Consider the following 26,371-nt stretch of genomic DNA (forward strand, 5'->3'; position numbering starts at 1 on the left):
ATACTACTTTCAATTTGGTAGTAGGCTGTTTTTTATACTGTGACCTTTTTCAAGTAAAATGAATAAGAGAAGACTTCATTACTTCATTAGTTACATACATACATATATAATACACCCAGTCGACTTAAAATTTCTCATGTAAGTGTACTGGTTGTAAAAATGTATGCTAATCTTAGACAATGTAGAAAATAATGAATGGACTAAAGTATCCTATGAAAAATCAAGTGTGACTTTTTAACTCCCATCAACCAGAGTCATGATTGACTTAAAATTTCTCACATAAGTGTATCAGCTGTAAAAATGTATGCTAATTTTAGACAATGTAGAACATAATGAATAGACTAAAGTATCCTATGAAAAATCAAGTGTGATTTCTAACTCCCATCACCCAGAGAACAGAGAATATGTCATCCAATTCCCTGGCACTGGCAGCTATTTGAAGGATGCCCATTCCTAGCACACTGGTGTATGGTGGCTGGCAAACAGTTGCAAGGATCCGCCCTTTGTAGCACACCAGTATGAAGTAGTAACCATCATCCATCCATAGCACACCAGTGTGAGGTGGCCAGCTGTCACCCATCCATAGCTAAAATGTGTGAAGTGGCCAGCACACCCGTGTGAAGTAACCAGCTAATAGCTACAAATGGATTTCTGAATTGTTTTGAATTTAGTTGATTTCTAGTGATACATTCTTGTTGCTGTGACAAAATATCTTACAAATCAAACTAAGGGGGAAATGGTTTCTTTTGGCTCACAGTTCAGAGGGATGCTATCTGTCTTGGTATGGATGGCATGTTGGCACTGGTCTGTGACACTGACCAAGAAGCAGAGACAGGAATCTGTAGCTTCTCTTTTACTCTTGCATTTAGTTCATGGTCCCACCCCATGGACTCAGGGAACACACATTCTGGTAGGCTGTTCTTCCTTCCTCAATTAAGCCTGATTAGACACTCTCAGAAGTGCATGAGGTATGTCTCCTAGGTGACTGCAAGTTGAGAATGAAGATGAACCAACCCAGCTGATTGGACAGAATCAGAGAATGATAAGTAAAACAGCTCTGAGCATCTGTTCTCTACAGCTCCATGGCAGAACTCTTGCCCATGTGATGGAGTTCCTGGGTTCAGAGCCACAAATGAAAGCATATCATCTTAGCAAGTACATGTTATAAAAGATAATTCCATTTTTCAGTTCATAAGGAAAATTTAAGAAAGAAGGGAAGGAGGGATGGGTAAAGACAGAGGTATATAGATAATAGCTGGATAGCTAGCTAGATGACAGATGATAGATAGACAGGTAGATGATAGATATATAATGATGGATGGATGAATGGATAATAGATGTTTGATGGGTAGCTAGTAGATAGATAGATAGATAGGCAGATAGATAGATGATAGGTAGATAGGCAGAGACAGTTTGCCTGTACTCCTGATATCACTGATATTGTTGCCATTCTGATTATGGCAAGCATCTTTTGCTTTTCTGGTTGTGATTGACCTTTTAAATAAACTCAGCATTTATCAGTTTTACATCATAGAATTGCCTTGTCTCATGAAGCTAATATATAAAGCTCTTATGTTTATTTTTATTATTCCCAGCACTCAAATAATATGGCTATCTCGTAAACACAATATTGGTGTGGCTGAAAACTTTATTATTGGTAGAAAAGGTAGCATGTACCACAGTGACTCTGAGCAAGGCACAGGAGTGCCCAGTCACTTTGTGAGATGCGCTAGGGTGCAGGAGAGAGAAGCTAGGATCTTATTATCCTTTCATTATCATGGAGCCTGAAACCCCAAAAGAGATTCATGAGTCTAGATTTGGCTGTCCCAGTAAAATATGTCTTGATCAGTCAGATGGTGGTAATCATGAAATGTGTGACATCAGTACACTCTTGCTTTGAAGGATTTAAATGGTTTTTTTGTGGGGCAAATAAATTGTTTTATTTGTTCCAATGCTTTCAGTGTGTCCATTCCAATCTTTCTTGGGTAACTTGGGTAATGGCAATGTGAAGTTCTAATTTCATGAACCTTCAACCATTTTTGTTTGGTAGAACTGTCTTATTCATTTGTCAATGGCTCTTTATATTAAAGCATTCTTTACTTTTTCTCCTTTCATTTGTTCCAGGATCTCTGGGGCAGAAGGAGGCACAGGAAGGGAGAGGGTATTGGTAGGTAGAGATGTGGGCTTTCCTCCTCCAGGAAAATCTAGAGTTTCCCTAAACACCAGCCTAGGAACACTGAAAGCCTCTTGCTCTACTAGTGAGTGACCCATGAGGCAACCTCAGCTCACACAAAGTACTTCCTAGAATTTATCTTAGTGTTTTCCTCCACTGGTACCCTAAGGGTGGGTAAACAGAGGCATTTCTGTCCACTGTGTCCCACAGCCACTTCTAAATAATCGCTTAGAGGCTTGATATTAATTACAAACTTTTTGACCTATAGCTCAGGTTTATTACTAACTAGATCTTACATCTAAATTAACTAATTTCTATTAATCTATGTATTGCCATGTAGCCATGGCTTTTACTGGTCTGCTGGCATGTTCTTTCTTGGGAGACTGCTCATGTCTCTCCCGACTTGGCTCCTCTCTCTTCCTGTATTCATTTTGGATTTCCCACATTGCTATAGGTCAAAGCAGCTGTTATTGTTAACCAGTAATAGCAACATATACTCACAGCATAAGAAGGCTGTGAGTATATGCCACCTCAGGCTAGGCAAGATTTGTCTTGCGCTCCTCATAGATAGCCTAGATTCTGAAGCCAACTCCTCCTCATGATCTGGTAGAGTAGAAGGAAATTCCCATTTAACCCTGCACAGGAGGAAATGGCCTGTCTCATTAGGAATACTGGACTGGTCACTGATACTGGACTGGTCACTGGGCTGTGTCCTGGTTTGTCTCCATTGGTAGCTCTTGAGCTGTGAATCCTGGGATACTTAGAGTAAGATTCCACTTTGGATGATTGTTGCAATTCTAAAATATGGAAATAACTGTAACCATCTGTTCCTCTTTGTTAGAAATGTAACTTTTAAGATTCACTCAAAGGGGAGACTGTCGGTTAAAGATTCCTCTCTCACCTAAATACCTATTTTTTTTTAGAGAAGTAAGCATCATAATTAATGATAAGAGAAAAAGGAAAATGGCAAGTGTGGTTCATTGTATTATTGTGTTGTATGCCCAGTGTACCCAGTATACCAAGTATTCCCAGTGTGTCCAGTACCAACGTTATACCAATGTGCCTGGTGTGTCCAGTATACTCTGGATGTCCAGTATACCTGGTGTGTCCAGTATACCCAGCATTCCCTGTGTACCCAGTGTGCCAATATACCCTGGATGCCTGAAAGTCCATGACTCTAAAGGGCATGCTGGTATTACTAGGCACAATTGGCATATTGGATACATGGACATATTGGGTACACAGGGCATTCAGAATATACTGGGCACATTGGACACACTGGAGATCGAAGGTATACTGACTGCACTGGAAATACTGGGCACACTTGGAATATTGGGCATATTGTCTATAATGCGTACACTTGGCACATAATGCACACTTGTACACTCAATGAACTTGGTTTTTCTTTTCCTTTTTCTCTATCATTAATTGAGACGTTTTGAGAAATGATTCTGTTAAGATGAGAGAGAACACTTTAACATTAAAAGATGGCCTTGATTTCGGTTAAGTAGTTATATGTGAGTGTGAAAGGGTTTGGTTTAGAGAAAGACTAGTGTCAGGACAATATTATCTTATTAAAGAGCCTGGCACACTGAGGTTATTTGGGCCATGTCCATAAACTCCAGTCTCTGGAGTCACCCTGGATTCTGTCTAGAAGATCATCTATGCCTGGTAGCAACTGGTTAAAACTGAAGCTTATCATACTCCCACATAAATTCCTGTTTACCAAGTTCATTTCTGTTTACATAAAACGCAGCTTCTCTAAGTCCTGTGATTGGGGAAAAGGTAGTTTCTGTTACTCCAGGGAGTTTTCAGTTTTTAACAGTAGCATTTAAGTTATTTGATAAGAACTGCAATGTGTATAGTGTGCATAGCCTGTTATCAAGACCTGCTTATTCTTGATATTCAGAGAAGAATTTTCCGTTTTAAAGAGATTATGAAGTCACCTCAGTGGCACTTAGATACCACTGATTCAAAGAAAAGATAAATTTGCAGCTTGTCAAACAACAGGGTTCATACTCGGGTTATGTAGCATTCAAGTGACACAAAAGTATCAATTCTATCATTGGATTATTTGGAAATTAAACATGTGTTATTTTTAATGTCCTGCCAGTTATTGTTCAAATTAGTTTTTATGTTTGTGTGTTCTAGTAATCTATTTTTCGCTGTGTTTTGTAGAAATAATTGGAATTTTACTCTTTAATATTTCAGATATGATGTCGATTCAAAGAGTCCTAACTTATCCAAACATGTAAGTTCATATTTTTGTTATTATATATGTTTTATGATCATTTGTTACTATATTTATGCTCATTTGTTAATTTAAAAATTGTATGTCAATGACTTTTGATGTGATTTCCATGGAAAAAGCAATATTTTTAAGGAATGCTAGAGTCCAGTTTAGAAGGTACTTTTTGAAAGGAAGTACCTTTAATGGATACAATGGATCAGTGTTTCCATTTTGTTTATTTAAGTAGCTGGTCTACTGTATATCAGTTGAGCAGACAGCCACAGTGTATCAGGTTGTCTTAGTTGGCTCCACTTGGGAGACACTGGGAGATGCATGGCTTCCAGGCAGAGCCGTGCCCTGCCTCCCTGGAGTCCAACAGTTCACCAGAATTTCTTCACATGATGGTTTCCTAACAGTGTAAGACATACTCATCCCCAGGTCAAGCCATGCCTGTTTCTCCAGTCTCCTACCTCCAGACCATGACTGTTACCTGCAGTACTGGCATGCAGTCTAGGAGTAGTGGAGAGCCAGAGCTTGGCATGTCCAGCAGGGTAAGCAGAGAAGATGAGAGTGAGGTACTCGGGGAAGATACTAATTTACCTGTTTGTTCCTGACATGAAAGACTGAAATGAGATCAAAGCAAGGAGCAGGGTCCATTGACTGGGTTTATTCTGATGCAGTAGATAGAGTGCCTTGACAGACAGCAACTTAGAGTATAAAGGGGCTTGTTTTGATGTACAGTTCTATAGGGAATGGCAACAGGAGCCTGAAGCAGGCTGAGTGCCAAAAAGCAGAGTGATTGATCACATTTCACCCATGCACAGGAGTCAGGGGACAGTAGGACCCAACTGTGAAACCCTAAAGGCTGTCCCAGTGAAGTACTCTTCAACAAGGCTCCACTTTCCTCAAGATTCTGTCACCCTTCCCAAAGGAAGCCACCAACTGGGGACCGGTTGTTCATATACATGAGCATATGAGCAACATTGCACATTCAAACCATAATTTGAGGGTTATGTGAGAAATGGGTACAGCAATGTTATGAAAAAGGTTCAAAGTGAAATCAGAGTCCATAGCTGTAGGATTAGCAGCCAACACTGAGAGGGCAGCAAGATGCCTGCATCCATTGTTCTATCCTGTAAATAGACTAGTTAGGTATATAATATCCACTATAGCTTAGAGAATGTGATGCTGTGATTCAAAGGAGAGAGAAACCCAGGAGCTAGTCACAATCTGGGAGATGGATTTGGGTAATAAAAAATTCACTTTTCCTCTTTAGTTCACTGAAGGGAGTATAATATTTAATTGTGTAATAAAGAACCTAGTAAAATCATGTGAGAAATAAAAAATAACCATCTAAGTGATGACTTCTATAAATTAAAAAAATGTTGTAATAAGCTCTTTCCTTCCCACCAGTGGGGTGGCCATGCCATCGGTTCTTTATGATGAATGCAAAGCATTGTGACTGGGCTTTGAGGATGTGTTGCTCTTTGTAATGAATTTGTAGTGTTGTGCCTTTGTATTGAAAATGATTTGTTCTCTATTGTAAGCTCGTAGCATTGTGCCTGGGCATCGTGAACGTTTTCTCTCTGTGATAGGGTCACAGCATCATGACTGGACATTGTGAATGTGTTGCTCTCTCTGATGGGTTCATAGCATTGTGACTGGGGCCTTATGAATGTGTTTGCATCACTTGAATTGGAAATTTTCTAAATATTCTTGGAAGAAGCAGGAATGGAAGCATAGCTTCTAAGTGTGATTTCTTTGTTGGAAAGAAAGAGTAGAATCACTCATTCACATGGATCATGAGCATCTTAAGAATATGAGGCAAATCTTTGGATATCGGATCAGAAAGTGGGAATGGGCTGTGACAAGAGCTATTTTCTCTTTTCTTTTTCGTCCTTCTGAGAACATGTGATTGTTCTCTTCAGTAACCTTTCCTAAGCTCTTATTATCCATATGTCTGTGTTTATCCATTATCATATACATGGGGGAAGAGGCCCTCCTACCTTTTATTGGGCACAGAATTGGTTACCATTTACCTGGGAAATAACTTCTGTGTTTCTTGATTGTTTGTTTTAGTTCAAATTACTCTTCGGAGAGTGTAGTACCTGAGTAGTTAGAGACATTTCCATGGAGATGAATATTTGGAAGGTGTGTTTGAAGGTGCTAAAATGTAGTCCCCATCACCATAGTTGTCTTGCATTCAAAGAAGAAAGTATATGAGGTATATGTACCTCAGACATGACTGACTATACCTTCCTTCAATAAACAGGGAATATTAGATATAATGATATAAAGTGTATGCCATCTGAAATGTGTGATTGAATATATTTGCTTCACATGTTTCTTTTGTAGGAAAGTTTTATTCCTCCTCACAAAATAGTTTCATGCTTCTCTCATCCTAAAATGCTTTGTGTGATTGAAAAGATGACCCATCACTTAAGAGCGTATACTACTCTTGCAGGGGACATGAGTTCTGCTCCAAGCACCCACATTGGATGGCTCACAACCAATGTAGCTTCAACTCTTTGGGGATCAAGACCCTCTGTTCTCTGTGTCCCTGTACTCACATACACATACCTCCACACAGATACATTCATGCATGCACGTATACACATGTAACTGTAAGAGTAATAAACCTTAATGTTCACATTTCCAATTCAATACTTCTTTGCCCTCATAGTTCCTCTTCTACCCTCTGCTTCTCATCATTCATCTTTACTGGCCATCCTGGAATTCCATCCTGGTTTCTGTCTTTACTTTGCTGGATCCTACTTTTATGCGATCAAGATAGTGACCACTCCGCTGTTCTCACCATATGTATCCTTATCCATTTGGACAGAACTAACCATTATCTACCAGGAAATGCTTATTTCCCCTACACTGCATAGGAACCATCCCCTCTAGATTCATCATAACCTAAAGTTTCTCTTCTGCACCCCCCAAGGTCTTAATATTAATGTCTTTCATGTTTTCTTTTGCATTTTTTAAAATCTCAGCTTCACACAGATACATTCATGCATGTATAAAAGTTTCCTCAGGATAGGTCTCACATTGCTATGTCTTGTGAGATTCTAGAGTGTCTGATTTTGAACTCAAAGGCAAATTCAATTTTAATTGCTTGTTGAGTATTTTCCTGTAAATATTCTACTGAAATCTAGGATCGAGGCTTACAGTTAGGTTCTTTGGGAACCTAATTCCTCCTTAATTTCTTTATAGCATTTAATGCACTGTTAAACACTTTCCAACTTGTGAACATTTGGCAAATGGTCAGTCTTGGTCATGGTAAAGGAAATCTTTCTGTCTTCTTGCTTTTCTGCTGGTTCTCGTTACCTTTCTCCTTAAATATTGTATTGCCTCTTGTAGTCCCCACAGTTTATATTATCTGAATGCTCTTCATTACAGTATAATATATTTAAAATATATTCTGGAGCCAGCAGATGGCCCAGCAGGTAAAAGAGTTTGCTGTTGGCCTGATATCCTGAGTTTGGATTCTAGGATCCACATGGTGAAGGAAAGAACCAACTTCTGCAGAATATCTTTGGACTTCTACCCATAACCTACACACACACACACACACACACACACACACACGCACATGTGTGTGCATGCACACATAACAAAACAAGTAAGTCCAATACAAATGTTAAAAACTGTATACTTAGTACACAAGACAAATGAGTTAATTAATGCCTGAGCTTCCAAGTAGGTAAAGCATGTCCAAATTAGGAAGATATGTAGGTTAGAATTGTTATAAGGATTGCTGGAGTTGTTTACCTTGGGTTTCCTAGAAATTAATAATAGAAAAACTTTCTTATTTGAAAGCATTGAAGTACAGATATTAGGTTAAAAAGCACAGAGTGCATTCAACCCCAAGAAATTTATGATGCATTTCAAAGATCAGAGGAGCCAATCAGCAAGCTAAGTATATCCCCCAAGAGAACTGTCTACCTGCCAACTGTGCAGAATGAAATACAAACCAGAGTCATTTAGAGATACTGATAAGTGCACAAATCCCTAGATGGAGTGAATTCACTTATTTGTTTTTGCAAAATGGATTTGGTAGCAAATCATTTCTTGGAAACAGATTTTTAAATCTTTGGTTTTTAAATTTTAATTTTTAATAATTTTGGAAGGACTTTCTTGTTAGAATGATTTTGTTTGGCTTCTGATAGTTAAGTATCTTGGTTTATAAATCTTTTTTAGCAGGATGTAGTAGCACATGCCTTTAATTCCAGTCCTCAGGAAGTAGAAGTAGGTGGGTCTGTCTGAATTTGAGATCAGTTTGTTCTACATAGAAAGGTATAGGCTAGCCAGAACACACAGTGAAACTCTGACCCCCAAACCAAAAAGAAGTCATAATAATATCAGGGAAGATGGAGATAGAAAGTAGACCTGTAGCTTTGGTTTGGAGTAGTGTTACATAAAACACCAGCAGAATTCAAATAAGTCTCTTTGGCAGCTGGAAAGCTTCCAGTGGGGAAATAACTGGTTCTAGGTGAAGGGTGATGAAATCCAGGGTCTTATTTCATCATGCGATTGATTCTTGTTATGGTTCTCTGGATAAATACCTTTTCTAAAGTATTTTCTTCCACAGATGTTAGGTAGTGAGCATAAAACATCACATTCTCTGAAGTGCTTGCGAGCCCAGTCATCTTTATGTTGTTTGCAGAGCTACATCCCACACTTTCATTAACGTAGTTCAATTTCATCAGCTCAGCAGTGCGCGGAAGGGTTAATAATAGGCTCATAGTTGGTGTGCCTAGGATTCCTCTTGGTGTCCCAGACTATGCGACACCAAAGCTGCACAGTGTGTAACAATGCACAGGCAAGAGGCAAGCCAAAAATGATTTGTTCTCTTGCTGGGCTTCTGAAGGTGCCACTGAAATTCTTATTACAGATGTGGTGACTGTTCCCTGTCTGCCTTTGGCCACCCATCACTAACCTTCATTGGAGGCACCCATGGTCTTTTTGCATTCCCCTAACTATTATGCATATAAACTCCTTCTTGTAGGTTACTTTTATGTCATCATTTTATTTGAGAATTAAATGCTTGGGCCGTGAAGTGTGCTATCTCCTAGGAGTGGGTTTACAAATGAGACAAGGTTCTTTCATTAGACGGCAAAGTTAAGTGCAGGGATTGCTTTTCTCATCTCTGAGACTAAATCCCTTCCAAAAGGAAACAAAATACTCTAAGAAAGTGACATTGGGAGGACGGTTGTTAGGGGCTCATATTTAGTAGGAAGCAGTAGCAAGTTAGTTACATCATGGCAACTGGCCTGGAGGCAGAGATCCTGGAGAGAAATCGGCACAGGCCATACTTCTTCCAAGCCCATTCCCAGGAAAACTTTAGGGACCGTCCTCTGCAAGGTTCCATATCCTTGCAAAACAGAGTCACTATATTGGGACCGGTATTCAGATATGTGACACCTTGGGGAACATTTCATATTAAAACCATAACACTAAACTAATCCACACACGACTTAACTGAATTTAATGTGTGTATCTGTATAGCCATTTAGCAGCAAATATATTTTAGTCAACTCTTACATTGAGAGCAGAGAGGACAGTGAAAAGTTCAAAGAGTACCCCATCTCCAACAGGGAGATGCTTTGCCACTGTGGAGGTAAGGTGGGCAGATTTATTCAGTGCACACAGTGGCAAACAAATGATTAAAATGGATTCTTTTCCTTATAGCACATGTACTAAATAGATACTGATGGCATAACACACACACACACACACACACACACACACACACACACACACACACACGTGCGGAGAGAGAGCTAGAGAGAGAGAGACAGACAGAGACAGATATAGACAGAAAGAGAAACAGAAAGGAAGAGACGGAGATAAAGAGATATGAGCAACAATTTGAGATTCCTCTCTACCAGGCAGCATGGCTGTACTGTCATTCTCGTGGCTATGTCCTTATTGAGTAATAGCTTACAAGGGTGGGGAGGGGAGCTACTGAAAATTTTGGTAAGACAGCATTCTAGTCATTCAAAAAGGAAACAGCAATACAAAGTTGTTGGGGCAGGAAGGTTTGTAGCATGCTGCTGTAGCCATCTGTAAATGTTGATGACAGCCTGAAGATTCCATTTGAAAGGGGCATATAAATTCTGGATGCAGAGATTTATAGGCTGTGCTTCTAAAGGTTTCGAGTTTTGTTGTTGTATGCTACCGGAGGGTGATGTGATTTGATTTATGCATTTAAACGATGTGTGCCTGCTGGAGTGAAGAATGAGGTCAGAGAAACAAGATTGGAATTAAGGATAACAGTTATGAATCTGTCATAATTTGACTGCATGAGTCACATTTGACAATTAAAGCCACTGAAGTGGTAAAAGCCATCCCATCTGGAATGTATTATGGCTGTTTGATTACTGATGAATTCCCTATTAGATGTAAAATAAGTGACATTGTGTGGCTCTCTTGAGTATTGGTGAGAGAACCTGGGTAAACAGTGACCTGCAGAAGTGACTGAGGCCAGGGATAATGAGTGAGGGACACATGATAAAGAGACTTTGAGTTGAGATACCACAGTAAGCTTCCAAATGCAGGCACTGGCTAGGTGATGTTCAAAGACTAAAACTTTGGGTACTTTAAAAAAATTAACGTAGAGAAAATAAGATGACAGGTTCTTGAGGGAACTAAAGCCTTTAGATATCCTTTAGAGGAGGCTTAGCTAGAATCACCATACTCTTTTTTTTCTCTTTTTTAAAATTAATTTTTATTTAAATTAAAAACAATCTTAGTTTACATACCAACCCCAGATCCCTCTCCCTCCTGTTCTCCCACTCCTCCCACCAACTCCTCCATCCCACCCCCATCCACTCCTCGGGAAGGGTGAGGCCTCCCATGAGGGATCATCAAAATCTGTCACATTATTTGGGCAGGGCCTAGGTCCTCCCCCATGTAACTAGGCTGAGAGAGTATCCCTCCAAAGCCCATTCGTGCACTAGGGATAAATACTGGCTCCACTGACAGTGGCCCCATAAACTGCCCAAGGCCCCAACTGACACCCACAGTCAGGGGACCTGATTTGGTCTTATGCAGGTTCCACAGCTGTCAGATTGGGGTCCCTGAGCTCCTACTTGCTCAGATAATCTGTTTCTCTGGGTTTCCCCAGCATGGTCTTGATCCTTTTGCTCATCACTCCTCCCTCTCTACAACTGGATTCCAGGAGTTCAGCTCAGTAATTAGCTATGAATCTCTGCTTCTGCTTCCATCAGCTACTAGATGAAGGCTCTAGGATGGCATTTAAGGTAGTCATCAATCTCATTATAGGGGAAGGCATTCAAGGTATTCTCTTCACTATTGCTTAGATTCTTAGGTGGGGTCATCCTTGTGTATTCCTGGGAATTTCCCTAGTGCCAGATTTCTCGTTAAGCCCATAATGGCTTCCTCTATTAAGGCATCTCTTTTCTTGCTGTCTTTCTCTGTTCTTCCCCCAACTCAACCTGCCTGACCCCTCATGTTCTAGTCCTCCTTCTCCCCCCTCCCTTCCACCCCTTCTCCTTCTCCTACTTCCCCCTATTTGCTCCCTATTTGCTCAGGAGATCTTGCCCCTTTTACCTTCTCTGGGAATCCATGTATGTCTCTCTTAGGGTCCTCCTTTTTCCTAGCTTCTCTGGAGTTGTGGATTTTAGACTAGTTATCATTTTCTCTATATCTAATATCCATGTATGAGTGAATATACACGATGTTTGTCTTTCAGTGTCTGGGTTACCTCACTCAGGATGGTTTCTTCTAGTTCCATCCATTTGCCTGTGAATTTCAAGATGTCATTGTTTTTTGTTTGTTCTTTACTGCTGAGTAGTACTCCATTGTGTAAATGTACCACGTTTTCTGTATCCATTCTTTTGATTGAGGGACATCTAGGTTGCTTTCAGGTTCTGGCTATTACAAATAATGCTGCTATGATCACAGTTGAACATATGTCCTTGTGATATGGGAGGTACCCTTGAACGAGCTGGCACAGGAGATCACTTCCTGAACATAACACCAGTAGCACAGACACTGAGAGCAACAATTAATAAACAATTAATAAATGGGAACTTTGAAGCTGAGAAACTTCTATAAGGCAAAGAACACAGTCAACGAGACAAAATGGTAGCCGATAGAATGGGGAAAGATCTTCACCAACCCATTTGACAGAGGCTGATTTCCAAATTATATGAAAATCTCAAGAAGCTAGTCACCAAAACACCAAACAATCCAGTTAAAAAGTGGTGTATAGAACTAAATAAAGGATTCTCAATAGAGGACTCTCAAATGGCCAAAAGACAGTTAAGAAAGTGCTCAACATCCTTAGCCATCAGGGAAATGCAAATAAAAACAACTCTGAGATACCATCTTACACCTGTTAGAATGGCTAAAATAAAAAACAACATTGACAGTTTATACTGGAGAGGATGTGGATAAAGGGGAACACTCCTCCACTGCTGGTGGGAATGTGAACTTGTACAGCCACTTTGGACATCAGTATGATGGTTTCTCAGGAAAATAAGAATCAGTCTACCTCAAGATCTAACAGTTCCACTCTTAGGCATACACCCAGCATCACTATTTTCAAAGCTTGCTGCTACATGCTGCTGCTGGCTCCAGCCCCTCCATCTCTTAACCTGCACTAGCCAGAGATCAGTCTACTTTCTTGTTTGGTCTGCTCCATCCCCTAGCATCCCTGCTTCCTTTCCTAGAGTAACCATACACATTGTTGCTCCATATATATTGTCGTCTTAGAAACAATGTTGCTCTTGACAGTTTTTCTGTCTCAAATATTTACATGTTTTTTTTCATTACATTAATTGGTCACTTTTTGAAGATTTTATCCATGAGCATACAGTACTTGCATCTTTTCCACCCTCTGTGCCCCTCTAATTCTTTCTGGTCCCCCAGCTTTTCAGATACTTAAAAGGTTCTTATTTTAAATCATTTCTCCCTTTCCTCGTCTTCCCTCCAACCCCTGCCATGTCCTTGTCTCCACTCCATCTCAAATTCATGGCCTCTTTTTCTTTTAATTTCTTTCATTTATTTTGCTTACTGACCACAGCTTCTTCCCCCTTCTCTCTTCCCATTCTCTCCTCCCACCTCCCTTCTACCCCCAATCGCACTGCGTCCACTCCTCCTCCATCTCTGTTCAGAAAGAGGTAGGACTCCCATGGGATTCAATAGAACATGACACATCAATTGAGACAGTACACTATTGTGTGTGTGTTTGTGTGTATATATGTATGTATCTATGTGTGTGTGTATATGCATATGTGTGCCCACACATATCTATGAATAAATAAATGCCATGCGCTGTTTAGTGTTGCTTGTATGCATAGGTTTTTAGTGCTTACCACTTGGTGTTAGATAACCATTTAAGAGATTTATTCTAAGCTCTCTCTCTCTCTCTCTCTGCAATTGATAATTGCCTGTAATTCTTGATCTATTGATAAGACATGAATAGATTTCCCCAATTCCAGTTGGCCTTCCATCCCATGTTGTCATTTTTCACGCTTGTTATTGTATAGATAGCTGTACTGTTGAGATTTCATAGGTACAGCTTCCCTGACATATACATAACACACAATCTCACAGCAGACTTCCTTTTCTTTTGACTCTGATAATCTTTCCCTCCCCTCTCTGCAATGTTCCCTGAGCCTTAGGTGTAGGAGTTGTGGCAATAGCAATTGGGATGGGCACCCCTTGGGCATTTGACCTCTGCATTTTGACCAGTTTGTGGCTTTCTGTAATAGTCTTCATCTGCTGGGGTTGGGTAGGGAGGAACCTTTATTGATGAGAGTTGGGAGCAACTGTACTGTCACTTTCCTAAACCAGTGTAACTCCTAATTCTATTTTTAATTGCTTACCTTGTACCCACAGATGATACTTTCTTTTTGTTCACCATTTAGAGTCCTCATCTAACTGTCCCCATGTTATCCTCTGATGTCTGGAGAATAAAAAGCTTTGTGATTCATGTCAGATGATAAGATATAGCCTTATAAAATACTTAAAGTATTTACAGTTGATATGTAGGTTAGGTTTTCTATCTCCATGTTCATAAACTCTAATATCTGCCTTGAATCATACATAGAATTGCTTACTACTTGATCTCAGCTGGATGATCGTTGCTTCATTACTCATTAATTTGCATGAGATGGGATGGTTTATGTGGAGAATTGGCTCTTATTCAGGACTTAGTATCAATAGAGGTCCTACTGATATTACATGATTAATATTATCACTTAGTAACACTAAAGTATTTCATACTTTACATTTAGTATTTCATAGTAGTCTTAGTCTTCTAGTTATTGGCTTGCCAGCTGTCTGCATGATATATTTCAAACAGTTTTGTTGAGAAACTAGTGTTTTACTGAAGATAATGGTTTTCCAGGAGTTAGCATTTTACACATGAAGTTTCTTCGATTTATGAATTGTATTGCTTTTAAAGTGCATATTATATGTGTGTCATGATTTTAAAAATGGGTTGACTTTAATCAGTGACTGCCAATTTGTTGACACCTTAATTTCTATTCAGTGGCCTTAATTTATTTGCAATCTTAGAATGACAAAAATATGTGGAGAATCCTAAGATTAAAAATGAAGTTAGGTGGGGAAATTTTTCAAGCTTTTCTTTGTAAGTTAGTTTAGATGTTTTTGTTAGAGCATTGGAAAGAAGATTAACTTCTATGGTCCATCAATGTTCTTCTACTAAATGTAGAAATCCTGGGTTTGAAGGGGGAAAATGTTGTTTTTCTCTATTTTTAAACTGTGACCAATACTTTCTGCTGAAATATTGATTCCATTTGTACAGTGTTGAGTTTTCTCGTCTCCCAAATAATATGACTGTGCTAATAATTACTTAAAAATGAAGAACCACTACTGAAATGATGTAATACTTGGTTTGGTTACTGAAAGTGGTTGCCATGCTGAATGCAGTGTATGATATAACTAACACCTTATTCTTCATAGTGATTGATGTGATTTCTAGAAGTTAAATAGATAGAAACAAGGTTTGAAATATTAGAAGGACATTCCAGCAATAGATGTTACCAGGTAATGACTGTGATGTCATCTTTATGGACAGGAGGTTTTGTTTCCTCAATTTTAGCACATTAAGTTAAAATACTACACTTGCAAGACATTTCTATCATTCATTTATTTCTTTGACTATTTGTATAGATGTGTTCAAAATTATCTAATTAGAGCTCAAGAGTGGATAAAAGCAAATAACTCATGTGAAGAAATCTAATGGTTAAGTCATGAAAGGTTGGCTATTCCCAGTTGATTTGTTGAATTAAAGTGGACTATCAACACAACAACTCAATGTCTTTTAAAATAAAGTACATATTAATTAGGAATGTTATGCATCTAGGTATGCATCAGTCACTGATAAAGTAGGAAAACTATTTCTAAGTTATCGTTAGTAGAACTGTTAAGAGAAAGAGATTATTCTGTGAGGTGCTTATGAAGTTGCTTATTGTTAGGTTTGTGATATGTTTGTTGTAGGTGTCAGTAGTGTAAAATATCAGAAACAACACTTATGGTTTCGTTGTACCAGTATTTTCAAAACACCCTCCCACATGTGTGTGCCTATATGTACAATATGTAGGATGAGTTGGTGTGTAAGACACACCTGTATTGTATTATAGCACTCATGGTGAGCTTCCATGTCTGCAGGGTGGAGCTGGGAGTGAAGCTATTTTGTTTAGATAGTTATAAGATCCCTACAGAGAAATCTTGTCTCGAAAAACCACACACACACACACACACACACACACACACACACACACACACACAAATCCGAGTGTTGGATTCTTGTAGCAAGAACACTATGAGTATATAATAATGTTTTATCCCAGGGGATAAAAGGGTTATGTTTCAGATAGCTATTCCAAGTGTTTTGCATATGCTATCTACAAATATTTTCTTAAATAATCTTCCCAGGAGTCCATGAACTAGGTATTATTATGTCCATTTTGTAGATTGGACTACTGGGGTATAGTGACACTGGTACATTTTTCAGTTTGGGTATGAGTGCAGAAAACTGTGTGTGTGTGTGTGTGAGAGAGAGAGAGAGAGAGAGAGAGAGAGAGAGAGAGAGAGAGAGAGAGAGAGAGAGGCAGACAGACAGACAGCGACAGACAAATAGAGACAGACAGAGAAAGAGACAGACATACAGGCAGACAGACAGACAGACAGACAGACAGACAGACAGAGACGGACAGCGAGTAACAAGCTTTGTTGTCAGCCACCAGCTCACAAATAACAAAGACTTCTTATTAATTTTGAAAGCTTGGCCTTAGCTTAGGCTTTTCCCACTAGCTTGTATAACTTAAACTAGCTCATTTATATTAATCCATGCTTTGCCTTGTAGCTTTTTGCCTTTGTTTCATTCTGTCTGTCTGACTACCTACGTGTCTCATTGGTGCCATGTAACGGGCACCCTAGATTCATCTCCCACTTTCTCCCTCTACCCAGAAATCCCACTTACACTTCCTGCCTAGCTATTCGCAGTTCAGCTTTTTATTACACCAATCACAGCAATACATTTTCACACAGTGGACAAACATCCCACCACAAGAGAGATTCAAATAAGTCACATATAGGAGCTATTAGTATTTGTACCCAAAAAGACAAAAACAGCTTTTGCTGCAAAGCGAGTTTCTCTTTGATATTTAAATGTATGTATTTATTGTGTGTGCTTGCATGGGTGTGAACGAGTGGGTGTACCTTAGTGTGCATGTTGGAGGACAGCTGACAAAAGTCATTTCCCTCTTACTGCCCTGTGGGTCCCAGGGATTTATTGGCTGCAAGTGCACTCTGAGCCATCTCACTGTTTCCAGAGCTTCCTTCTCATATTTGTCGAATTTCTAACGCTCAGGGCAGAAATATAATGAATGCACAAGATGTAGACAAGTATGAAGCTACAATACAGAATACAATTTAGGCCAGCAGATCAGTAAATATTCATACTTTAGAAAGATTTGAAAAAATAAATCTAAAGAATTAAGAATGTTATGCTGTGTGTAGATCTAAGAAAGAAGAGAGAAACTAATATGTCTGTGTATAATCAGCAGAACCCTGACTGCAGGGACTTGGAGTCATTTAGATATAACAAATCTATATGCAGATTGCTGAGGGAATAATGTGAGTGTGCACACTGGCTATGTGCTACTTTTTATTCTTATTGTTATTTAATCACTCCTGCTCTCTCCCCTCCTCTTTTTATTACCCTTTCAGCTTTGGCACCAGCCATATTGAGTGTAATAGCTGGATACACCTTAAATTTCAATGAATCCTAGGTATGAGCAGAATGGTTTTCATACATTATGAGACTGTTATTTAAAGAATGAGTTTAACAAACATCTACTGTTTTCATGGCCATTTGAGGGAGAAAGCAGTAGCTATTATCATATCATACATTAAAGTATTTCTCCACTGCCTGAGATTCTCTAGGCTAGATTTGGTCTGTAGGGGTTAGAATTATAGAATGGACTGCATTTATTCTTAGAAATAGCATCACAACCTAATTATAATAATTCCACAACTGGGTCATAGCACCAGCATAAGAAGCAGTGAGACAGCTTACGGTGTGGTTTGTTTTTATTTCCATCTCTGTGTACAGCCAAAAATACCTAATACCAAAAATACCTAAAAATACCCACTGACACTAATTATTTACACATGAGTGTACTTTAAAATGCATAGCAGATGTGAGCCATTAAGTCTGCTAAAACACACACTGAATAGAAATTTCCCACCCCGTAACTGCTTAGTAAATATCGTGTGTTGACTTTTGCTCTGTGGGTAGTGAATGTGTTGCTTGATACAGACAGTACAGACCCAGAAATAGATAGCAAACCCTGGGAGGCTGTAAATATGAGGCAGAATAAGGAAACTGGAAGAGTGCTTGTAGGTTCGTGTTGCAGTGTACATTTTCCTGATTTTATTTTTATTTTCTTTCTGCGAAGCCACAGTGATGCTCCTGTGTTTGCTCGTGGGTGTGCAGGGTGGTACCTATTTCTGTTTTGTTCTTTTGTGCAATGGCATACAGCTTTTACTGAACTTAAGTATTCCATTGACCAAATCCATTTAACATGTTTTTGCAGCAGCTCCCTGACAGAAATAGTTTTAGTAAACAGTTCTAGAATGTTCCATAAAGGTTTTGCTGCAGCTACTCAGCCTAGTGATGATTTTCCAAATACCAAGCATTTGGAAGACCAAGAATTCAGCTCTAGATAGCTTTAGGCTTATTCAACTCCCATATTTTAAATATATATGCTAATGACATGCATCTTAAATATGGATTTAACTGTTAATAATTATAACAAGGATCTATGTTGTTTTGCTTAGAAACCAATTCAAAAGGTCCTGTGTTTTAAAAATAGTACAGTCCTCTCTCAGTCACCAGGTTGTAGGTTTAAGGTGAACTTTTAAGTCTCTGGGCTGCTCCCCACTCCCTGCCACCAGCTCTACTTGACACAGGGAGAGTTCACCAAATCTGTTTCCCACCACTCATTGCAACCTTGGCTTGGGTCTTAGCATTTGGCTTAATAGTATAAATTGTAGTCTTCTGAATGCAAAGCCTTTCCTGTCACAAGCCCATGCTGCAAGCTGGCACTAGATGCATGGGGTCTGGATGCTCTGCACTGATTGTGTCCCTGAGCTGGCCAAAGCTGTCTGGTTGCTTCCACTTGTTGAGTCAAGAGAGTTCCCCAAGGTCCTGCCTCTTCGCCTCCATTTCTTCCCCTTGAGTTCCTTTCTTTACTCACCCCTTGCATACTGATAGTCTGGTATTTTTTCTCCAGGACTAACAGTTCAGTCTGACCCCACCTGCCTCTACAGGCTCACTTCCTAGTCTACATGGGGCTTATTTGTCTCCTGCTTGGACTTAGGACACCGTCTGCCTTGCTTTATCATTACTGAGTAATGAGGGATTATATTTCTTAGCTTGTTGGCCTCAAGTGTATCTGAGTCTAGCTCCTCTCACTGGCTAGAAATAGAGGCAGCATGGCTAGACCTAGTACCCCAGTGAACCTTGGATTCATCTTCTGGATTTTCATTATGGTTCTGAGCAACTTGCTTTCTTCAAGTCTCAGCTCTCTTATCTATAGAATGGGGTCAGTAGCAGTTCCCAAGCATGAGTTGGCTGTTTTGTTTTTTTTTACTTGAAAAGTCATTTTTTTCTGAAACTCTAGTGAACTCAGTATCACACCTTGCACATTTAACAAACAGATTCATCGAGTCTTCTTTTCATAAAAGTAAAACATTGTATTTGATGTCTGTACATCATTCACTGGGCTTCCTTTGGGCTATTTAATGCACAGAGCTCCTCCCTGCAGAGCTCTTAGGATAGTACAAGCTCCTGAAGTATCTTGGCTATCCTGGATCATGGGGCTTCCATTCTGCATTCTCAGTGCATGTATCCAGATGGTGTCAGAGCCCTTGCCTTGTGGTCTTGTGACACTGCAGTACCTGGAAGCTCAAACTAACAAACTGGCTCTGTGACTAAAAGTGTGAAATTACATGTGAACTTGGAGGAAAGCAGCATGGTAAAATCAATTCAGATTGGGCTTATTTTTAGAATTGAGAATTCTGTATTTTGATAATGAAAAATGCAAAAAGTTATGCACAAGATATCTACTGTATAACAGTCCGGGAACTTATGAGCTTTAATCCTTTTATCTATTTTAGGACTTTCTGGGACAAGTGTTTTGTACATTGGGGGAGATTGTTGGTTCACAGGGAAGTCGTCTGGAAAAGCCAATAGTGTAAGTACTTTTTAATTCAGACAGTGACATGTCAACTTTGGCTTTTGTATGTTAGCCTGGAGCTCATATGGTTGTAGAACAAAAATGAGTTTTAAAAGTTTTCCTGGAAATTTCTAATTTTTGCATTTTAACAAAGAATGTTCCTCAGCTGCTATATGCTATGCCAAAAAAGTTCAAAAACTAAATTTATTCGATTCGAAATGTACTGCATTCTTTTTGTTTATGTTGTTATATTTAACACTTATGAAAATAAATTCATTTCTTTAAGTCAGGATGTATGTGTAGCTCTACATTCAAACCCTTTGCTCCATAAATGTACTCTTGATTATTGAAATTTTAATAGTTAATTGCTACATGACTTTCCATGGGGGGGATGATACAAACAATTAGGTTCACTCCAATAGAGCATTCATGACAAACCAAAGAGGTGATTGTATTCAAATACAGTGCAATGAACGAGTGAGTGTATTGAGCATATAGAAACATGGATTAGGGGTTACTTACAGATTGACTGTCTGTGAGCCCCAAACAGCTGCACCACTGAGAAGTCCCACCTCAGCATGAGTGGTAGCCTATTGAATGCTATCCAGCACCTTCAGATTGAATGCTATCCAGCACCTACAGATGCTCTGTATCTAGCACCTTCTGAGACCACCTGCAGCTGGGGCAGCAGTGTCTGCAGCTTGTGGGGCCACGTGAGGTGGCTGGTGTCCCCAGAGGAGGTCATTCACAGTGGTCACCTCCTTCCAGGAGGAGAGATCAGCAGACCAGTTCCTGTGCTGGTGGCTACTCTGGTTTGAGATGGCAGCAGCCCTGTCATCCCCAGAGAGCAAAGAAGAGAATTCTATAACAGTTTTTGCTGGACCACTTGGTGGAGGAAGCCGTGTGTGATTCTGATGACTTTTATTTATTTATATAAATCAGGAGATCCAGGAAAACCCAGTCAACAACTGAGGCCTAACTACAATGTCCAAACTTTAAGAAAAATTTAAGCCCTGTCTGTATCACATCACACAATAAATATGTTAAAGCAATCTATTCCTCTTTAACCCCAAGTAAATGAAATTACGTGTTGTCTATCTCCTATTCTGTATATCATGTGTGTATCAGTTTATACAAAACATCTTAGCTCCTAAACTAGTAAGTGTATTCTTTTTAACTTTTTTATTTACCTTGATTTTTCTCATAAAATTATTATCAAATGTCAGTTTGAGGTCTTCCATGTATCTATTCCCTTTTAAATATTCTTTTTATGAATAATTTATTTCCATCTAGTTATAAAACATTTTAGTTGCAAAATTTTTCCTCCAGTAAAAGAATTCTGCATTTATTAGTTTTAAACATCTTTTAAAAGTTGAGATTATTATATTTGTTGGGGTATGTGTGATGACTATAGCATAGCTTAAAATTGTACCCTTGATTCAGCTAACTCAAAATTTCCACTGCAAAAGGCCAACAAATGTCACTCATGCTAAGAGGTAACAGAACCTAGGGTAAGGATTCTAAGAGTATACCAATGTTAGGAGAATTTAGTAGTTACTGAGTTGTGCTGGTTTTGCACAAATGTCCTTTGAGTTTTTTGAGTGGTACTGGGGCTGGGCTGCTAATGAGATAGAGCCTTAAATCCATTGACTTGATTCCAATTCTCACATTTTATCTATGGGGGATTTTGAAAATTTAGATGACTTTGTTATTTTGATGTATATATGTCATAGAAAACATCACAGTTCACTCAGATGTCTAAGTAATCATATGTACTTACCGCACAGTTTTCTCAGGCAAATAAACACCAAGATTTGTTTGCACCGTAGGCTTCTTGTTTGAAAGTGAGATTTTGAGAGTTTTCCTAAGAAAGTAGGCTAGGCAACAACACCAGTAGAAGTGGGTGATAAAATGAAGAATTTGAATATATCAGAGACTGGTCACAAAAGAAAGAAGACAAATTTAGAAATTGCAGGAAGGTAGTGCCTGAGGCGAGGATGTTAACTTCTTGAGACAAATGAATCAGAAGAAAGGCAAGGGAAGCTGAGACACAGTCATGGTTAAGGGAGTAAAGCCAAATGCGATTAGCTTGCTAGCTGCTAGTGCAGTGATACTTTGATTTTGTTTAAAAGTACCAAGCAACACACCCACTTTCCATGAGCTCAGTAATTGCTTCAACTCAGGTGAAGAGGGCATTGAAGCAATCACATGTAGTCACCATGCTCAAAAACACACTGTCTTTCATGAAAATCTCCATCTTTAAGAGAGGCATGTGTCTGGAAGATGCAAGTAGCCTGAAATGGCCCACAGGCTAAGATTGAGGTCCAGGGTCTTCCAGTAATGATGCAGTTTCTAGGCGAACAGCATTTTGCTCCAGTACTTCAGCTTCAAATGAAAACTTTGCTTGTTTGAAAAAAAAATGCAGGGAGGGAATGGGAGAGGGACCTGGAACTGACTTGTGAAGCAACCTCGTTTCTTATCTAAATTTAAACTGGAAAATAAAAATAAATAAATAAAATAAAATAAAATAAAAAAAGAAAAAAATGCAGTTGTGTTGAGAAAGCCAGGGAAACACTTTCCCTCAAAGCTCTACTGAGCTACCTGCATTGTTGAGACAGTTAGTCAAAGGAGCTGGCCCTTCCCTGGACTCTTCCAGCTTCAGACCTACCACTGCTGATCTACTGACATCATTTCCCATTTCCCATGAGTTCATCTATCAGGAACATGGTGCGGAGAAGAAAAGAGTTGGGGGATGTGGACATGCTCTTTTAGTAGAAAAGAGAATGGCTGTGGACAGAGGATAAAGGCAATGTATTACTAATAAATACATAATGAGAACGATAGGAAGTTCAGTGACACAGGCTCCTAAGAGACATAGTTCCCCCTCTCTGCTACCACTTTCCCCAAGCTGACCAGGCAGCCACTCAAAAACGGATGAGTTTTCAGGCTGTACCCCAAGGCTCGGGATACAGATGGGAGAGATGCACATCCTCTTGCTTATGGACAGTACCTTTGCAATCCTGTTGAGGACTCTGGCGATCTTCCCTGCCCTGCCAAGCAGACAGCATGAGGCGCCTCCCAAGGTAGGAAATGCTCCCACAATAAACAAAATTGATTCATCTTGAATCTGACAGTTCTTCCTGAGTCCCATATGTTGTTTTTCTTAAATGGTGATACCCGAATGAGTTAACATTTGTTTACTAATTCGTTTAGATCAGATATTTATTTTCTAAGTAGTTTCTCCTTTACATTCTAAGGTACGCAGAGTACACCATTGTTCTCTTCCCTTTACATGGGCTGGATCATAATCTGATGAGATGCTCAGAGGCATTTTTTTTTCTCAGCTTCCTAACTGCAGTGGAGTTATCATATCTCATCAGATACAGGCTTTTAAATGAATAATAATGTAAAACTTGGGGATTTGTAGAAGGCAAAGTAGCATTCTAAATTACTCATCAATCAAACTTTTGGCAACTAAGCCAGGTTTGTCACAAAAGTAAAACAAAAAAAAACTTCTTGTAGTCTTGTACGTAGCCGCATGTCTTAATAATAGTCACAATTTTACAACGTAGCTAGTGTATTTCTGGGCCTCAGTGATGGTCATCATTTAAAGATTTAGGATTTTATTTTCTTATAAAAACTTCTTAAAAAAATCTCTAAGAACTAAAGTGAAGTGATTTGAAATGGCATCCAAAACTGTTTCTCTCATTGCACTAGCATTTCGACATCTTTGCAGTCTCCTGAATGACTATTTATTGGATACGCCATATTTACCAAATCTTTACTATCATGCATTTTTTGGTGTTATGCTGCTTACTTTGTTTGTGGCTTTGGCTGGATCCCTGTGACTCCCAGGGCCTCTCTTTAGGTCCCATCATTGTTGAGCATCACTCCCATTGAGCCCTGTGTTTTCTCATGCTGTGAGATTGCATGCAGCTTTTTTGTCATGCTCTCAGACCCTTCCTTCATGTATCTTTAAGGAGTTTAGTGATGGACTGTAGAGTCTCAAGAACACGAGAGTGAGCTCCAGTTTAAGAATGATTGCTGTTGTCTTCTGTACGGGTAATTAGGATTATGGTCCTTAAGCAATAGGCTTTCTGGTTTCGTCCCTTTCAGCCAGGCACAAGTGCATCCGTATAATAGCATGGGGCCAGAATGCAGGGGTCAGTGAATAGAAAACAGGTCCTCAATCCAGAGAGGAACTGCAGCCCTTATGGTGATTTCCCTGCTGCTGTCCTTGCTGAAGGTAACTGAGAGGAAAGGTCATGGAAAGCAGTAGCTTGTGATGTAGGCAGTTGATTTTGCGAGCTAAAGGGAGGTTCTGAGAAAGGCCAGTGGGCTGTGGGGAGCACAGGATGTAGACTCAAAAGTGAGCGATAGTTGAAGACCAAACCAAGGCTGTCGATTGGACACAGAATTCCTAGTGATCTCATAGGACTCAAGACAGAGACACATGGGTGCTGAGGTTTACCAGAAGAAAGGTTGGGAGAAGGAAAAAACTAAAGGAAAGCTCAGGGATGGGAAAAACCAAGATAAAGTGGATGGCACTTGATGTTCAACTTGTCAGTGTTGGTGTATTGATGACTTCAGTGTGGACCATCTATGTGTTATCTGTGAATGCCTATGGAGATCACCTATTACTGCAGGAGGAGGAGAGGTGGTAAAACAAGAACAGCTAGTATAGAACATAAAAAACTATGAGAAGCTTATGATAAAAAAGACCAACCTTCTATTGTGCAGCTTTGTGCACATAGTTTGGCCTGTATAATTATCTCAAAAATATCTGGGACTAAATTATCTTACGGTAGTGGTTTGAATGAGAATGGGTGTTATAGGATCATATGTTTGAATACTTGGTCCACAGTTGGTGGAACTGTTTGGGAAGGATTAGGAGGTGTGGCCTTTTAGGAGTAGGTGTGTGCCTGGGGGTGGGGTTTAAATTTCAAAATTCTAGAATATCCCCAATGTATGCTTCCTCCCTCCCTTTATCCCTGCCCCCCCCGCCCCATGCCTTGTGCACTTGTGGATAAGATTTAAGCTCCCAGCTACTCCTCCAGTGCCATGCCTGCCTGCCAGGTGCCAGGCTTCCCACCATGGATGGTCATGAACCCTACTACCCTCTGGAACCATGAGCCCCAAATAAAGGCTTCCTTTTATAAATTTCCTTGGTCATGATGTCTTTTAGCAGCAATAAAGTAAACAAGACATGGACTATAAGCTGAAACAATTTTATTCAATGCTTTTAGACTCTGATTTACTTTAGTGGCATGTATGTGGACTCATATATGATTACATGTACTAGGATCAGAGCTGTTTAGTCTCAGTTCTGCTACTAACATGATGTGTGCCATAGTGTCTTTACATCTCCTTTGTTGTCCTTGCATCCCTACAGCAAGAATCTGAGGAAATACTGGGCTCCTCTACCAAAGTTCCATCCCTTGGTGTGTGTAAAGAGTCTCCGAATGCATATACGTATTAGTGACATGTGACACAGTCTAAGGTCGCCTGGGAGGAAGGCCTCTGAGAATGGCTGAGAAGTTAATCTTCCTCACATTACCTGATGTGAAAAGACCTGTATACTCTGGCCAGCACCATGCCTTGTGCTTAGGGTCTTGGGCAATATAAGTGTAGAGAGGGGAGTGAGAAATAGTCAAGGCATGCATTAATTCATTGTTCTATGGATGTAATGTGACAAGTGGCTTCACGTCCCTGCTGCTTTGACTTCTGTGAAATGGTAGGCTGCAATCCTCTCTGTGAGCCAAATCGGTGCTTCCTCCCTTCAGTTGCTTTGATTGGTATACTTGATCACAGCAACAAATGTAACTAAGACAATGCTATTCAATATATCAAAAATCAGTGCATTTCAGAGGGATAGCAGATGTTTGAGCAACATATAACAAACAGAAAACTTATCTCCTTCTGTGAGGTTAGGGAGCAGTGTCCAATAAACCACATGTTCCATAAAGGCCAAGGATAGCAAATTACACTGCCAATACTTTGTGTGCCTGCCACAAGCTTATGAACTTTATGTATGACAGAAGTTTGATACTTAGATGAAGCAGTTTCTTCTGCTCACTTTTGTAAATAAACTTTGGAAAGAGCTCCAGAAATCTAATTGTTTATATCCAAAAAGGATGGTGTTCATAGCAGGCTTTTCACAGCAGCATCTAATTCTGCTATTCAGAAATTCTAGCAGCCACAGCTAGTGTCATGTAATGA

General features: G+C 39.5%; 1 protein-coding gene across 1 annotated transcript in view; it reads left to right on the top strand.

Annotated features, from left to right (window-relative positions):
• Cpne8 (copine 8) overlaps positions 1-26,371 on the top strand; it is a 190,495-nt gene that overhangs the window by 64,198 nt on the left and 99,926 nt on the right. Inside the window, exons 5-6 of the mRNA XM_040753968.1 lie at positions 4,385-4,424; positions 20,094-20,170. Coding sequence (XP_040609902.1) covers positions 4,385-4,424; positions 20,094-20,170 — 117 coding nt within the window. The remainder of the gene's footprint in view (positions 1-4,384; positions 4,425-20,093; positions 20,171-26,371) is intronic.

The sequence above is a fragment of the Mesocricetus auratus genome, unplaced genomic scaffold (genome assembly GCF_017639785.1).
Source record: "Mesocricetus auratus isolate SY011 unplaced genomic scaffold, BCM_Maur_2.0 Super-Scaffold_100010, whole genome shotgun sequence".
In the NCBI taxonomy this organism is placed as follows: domain Eukaryota; kingdom Metazoa; phylum Chordata; class Mammalia; order Rodentia; family Cricetidae; genus Mesocricetus; species Mesocricetus auratus.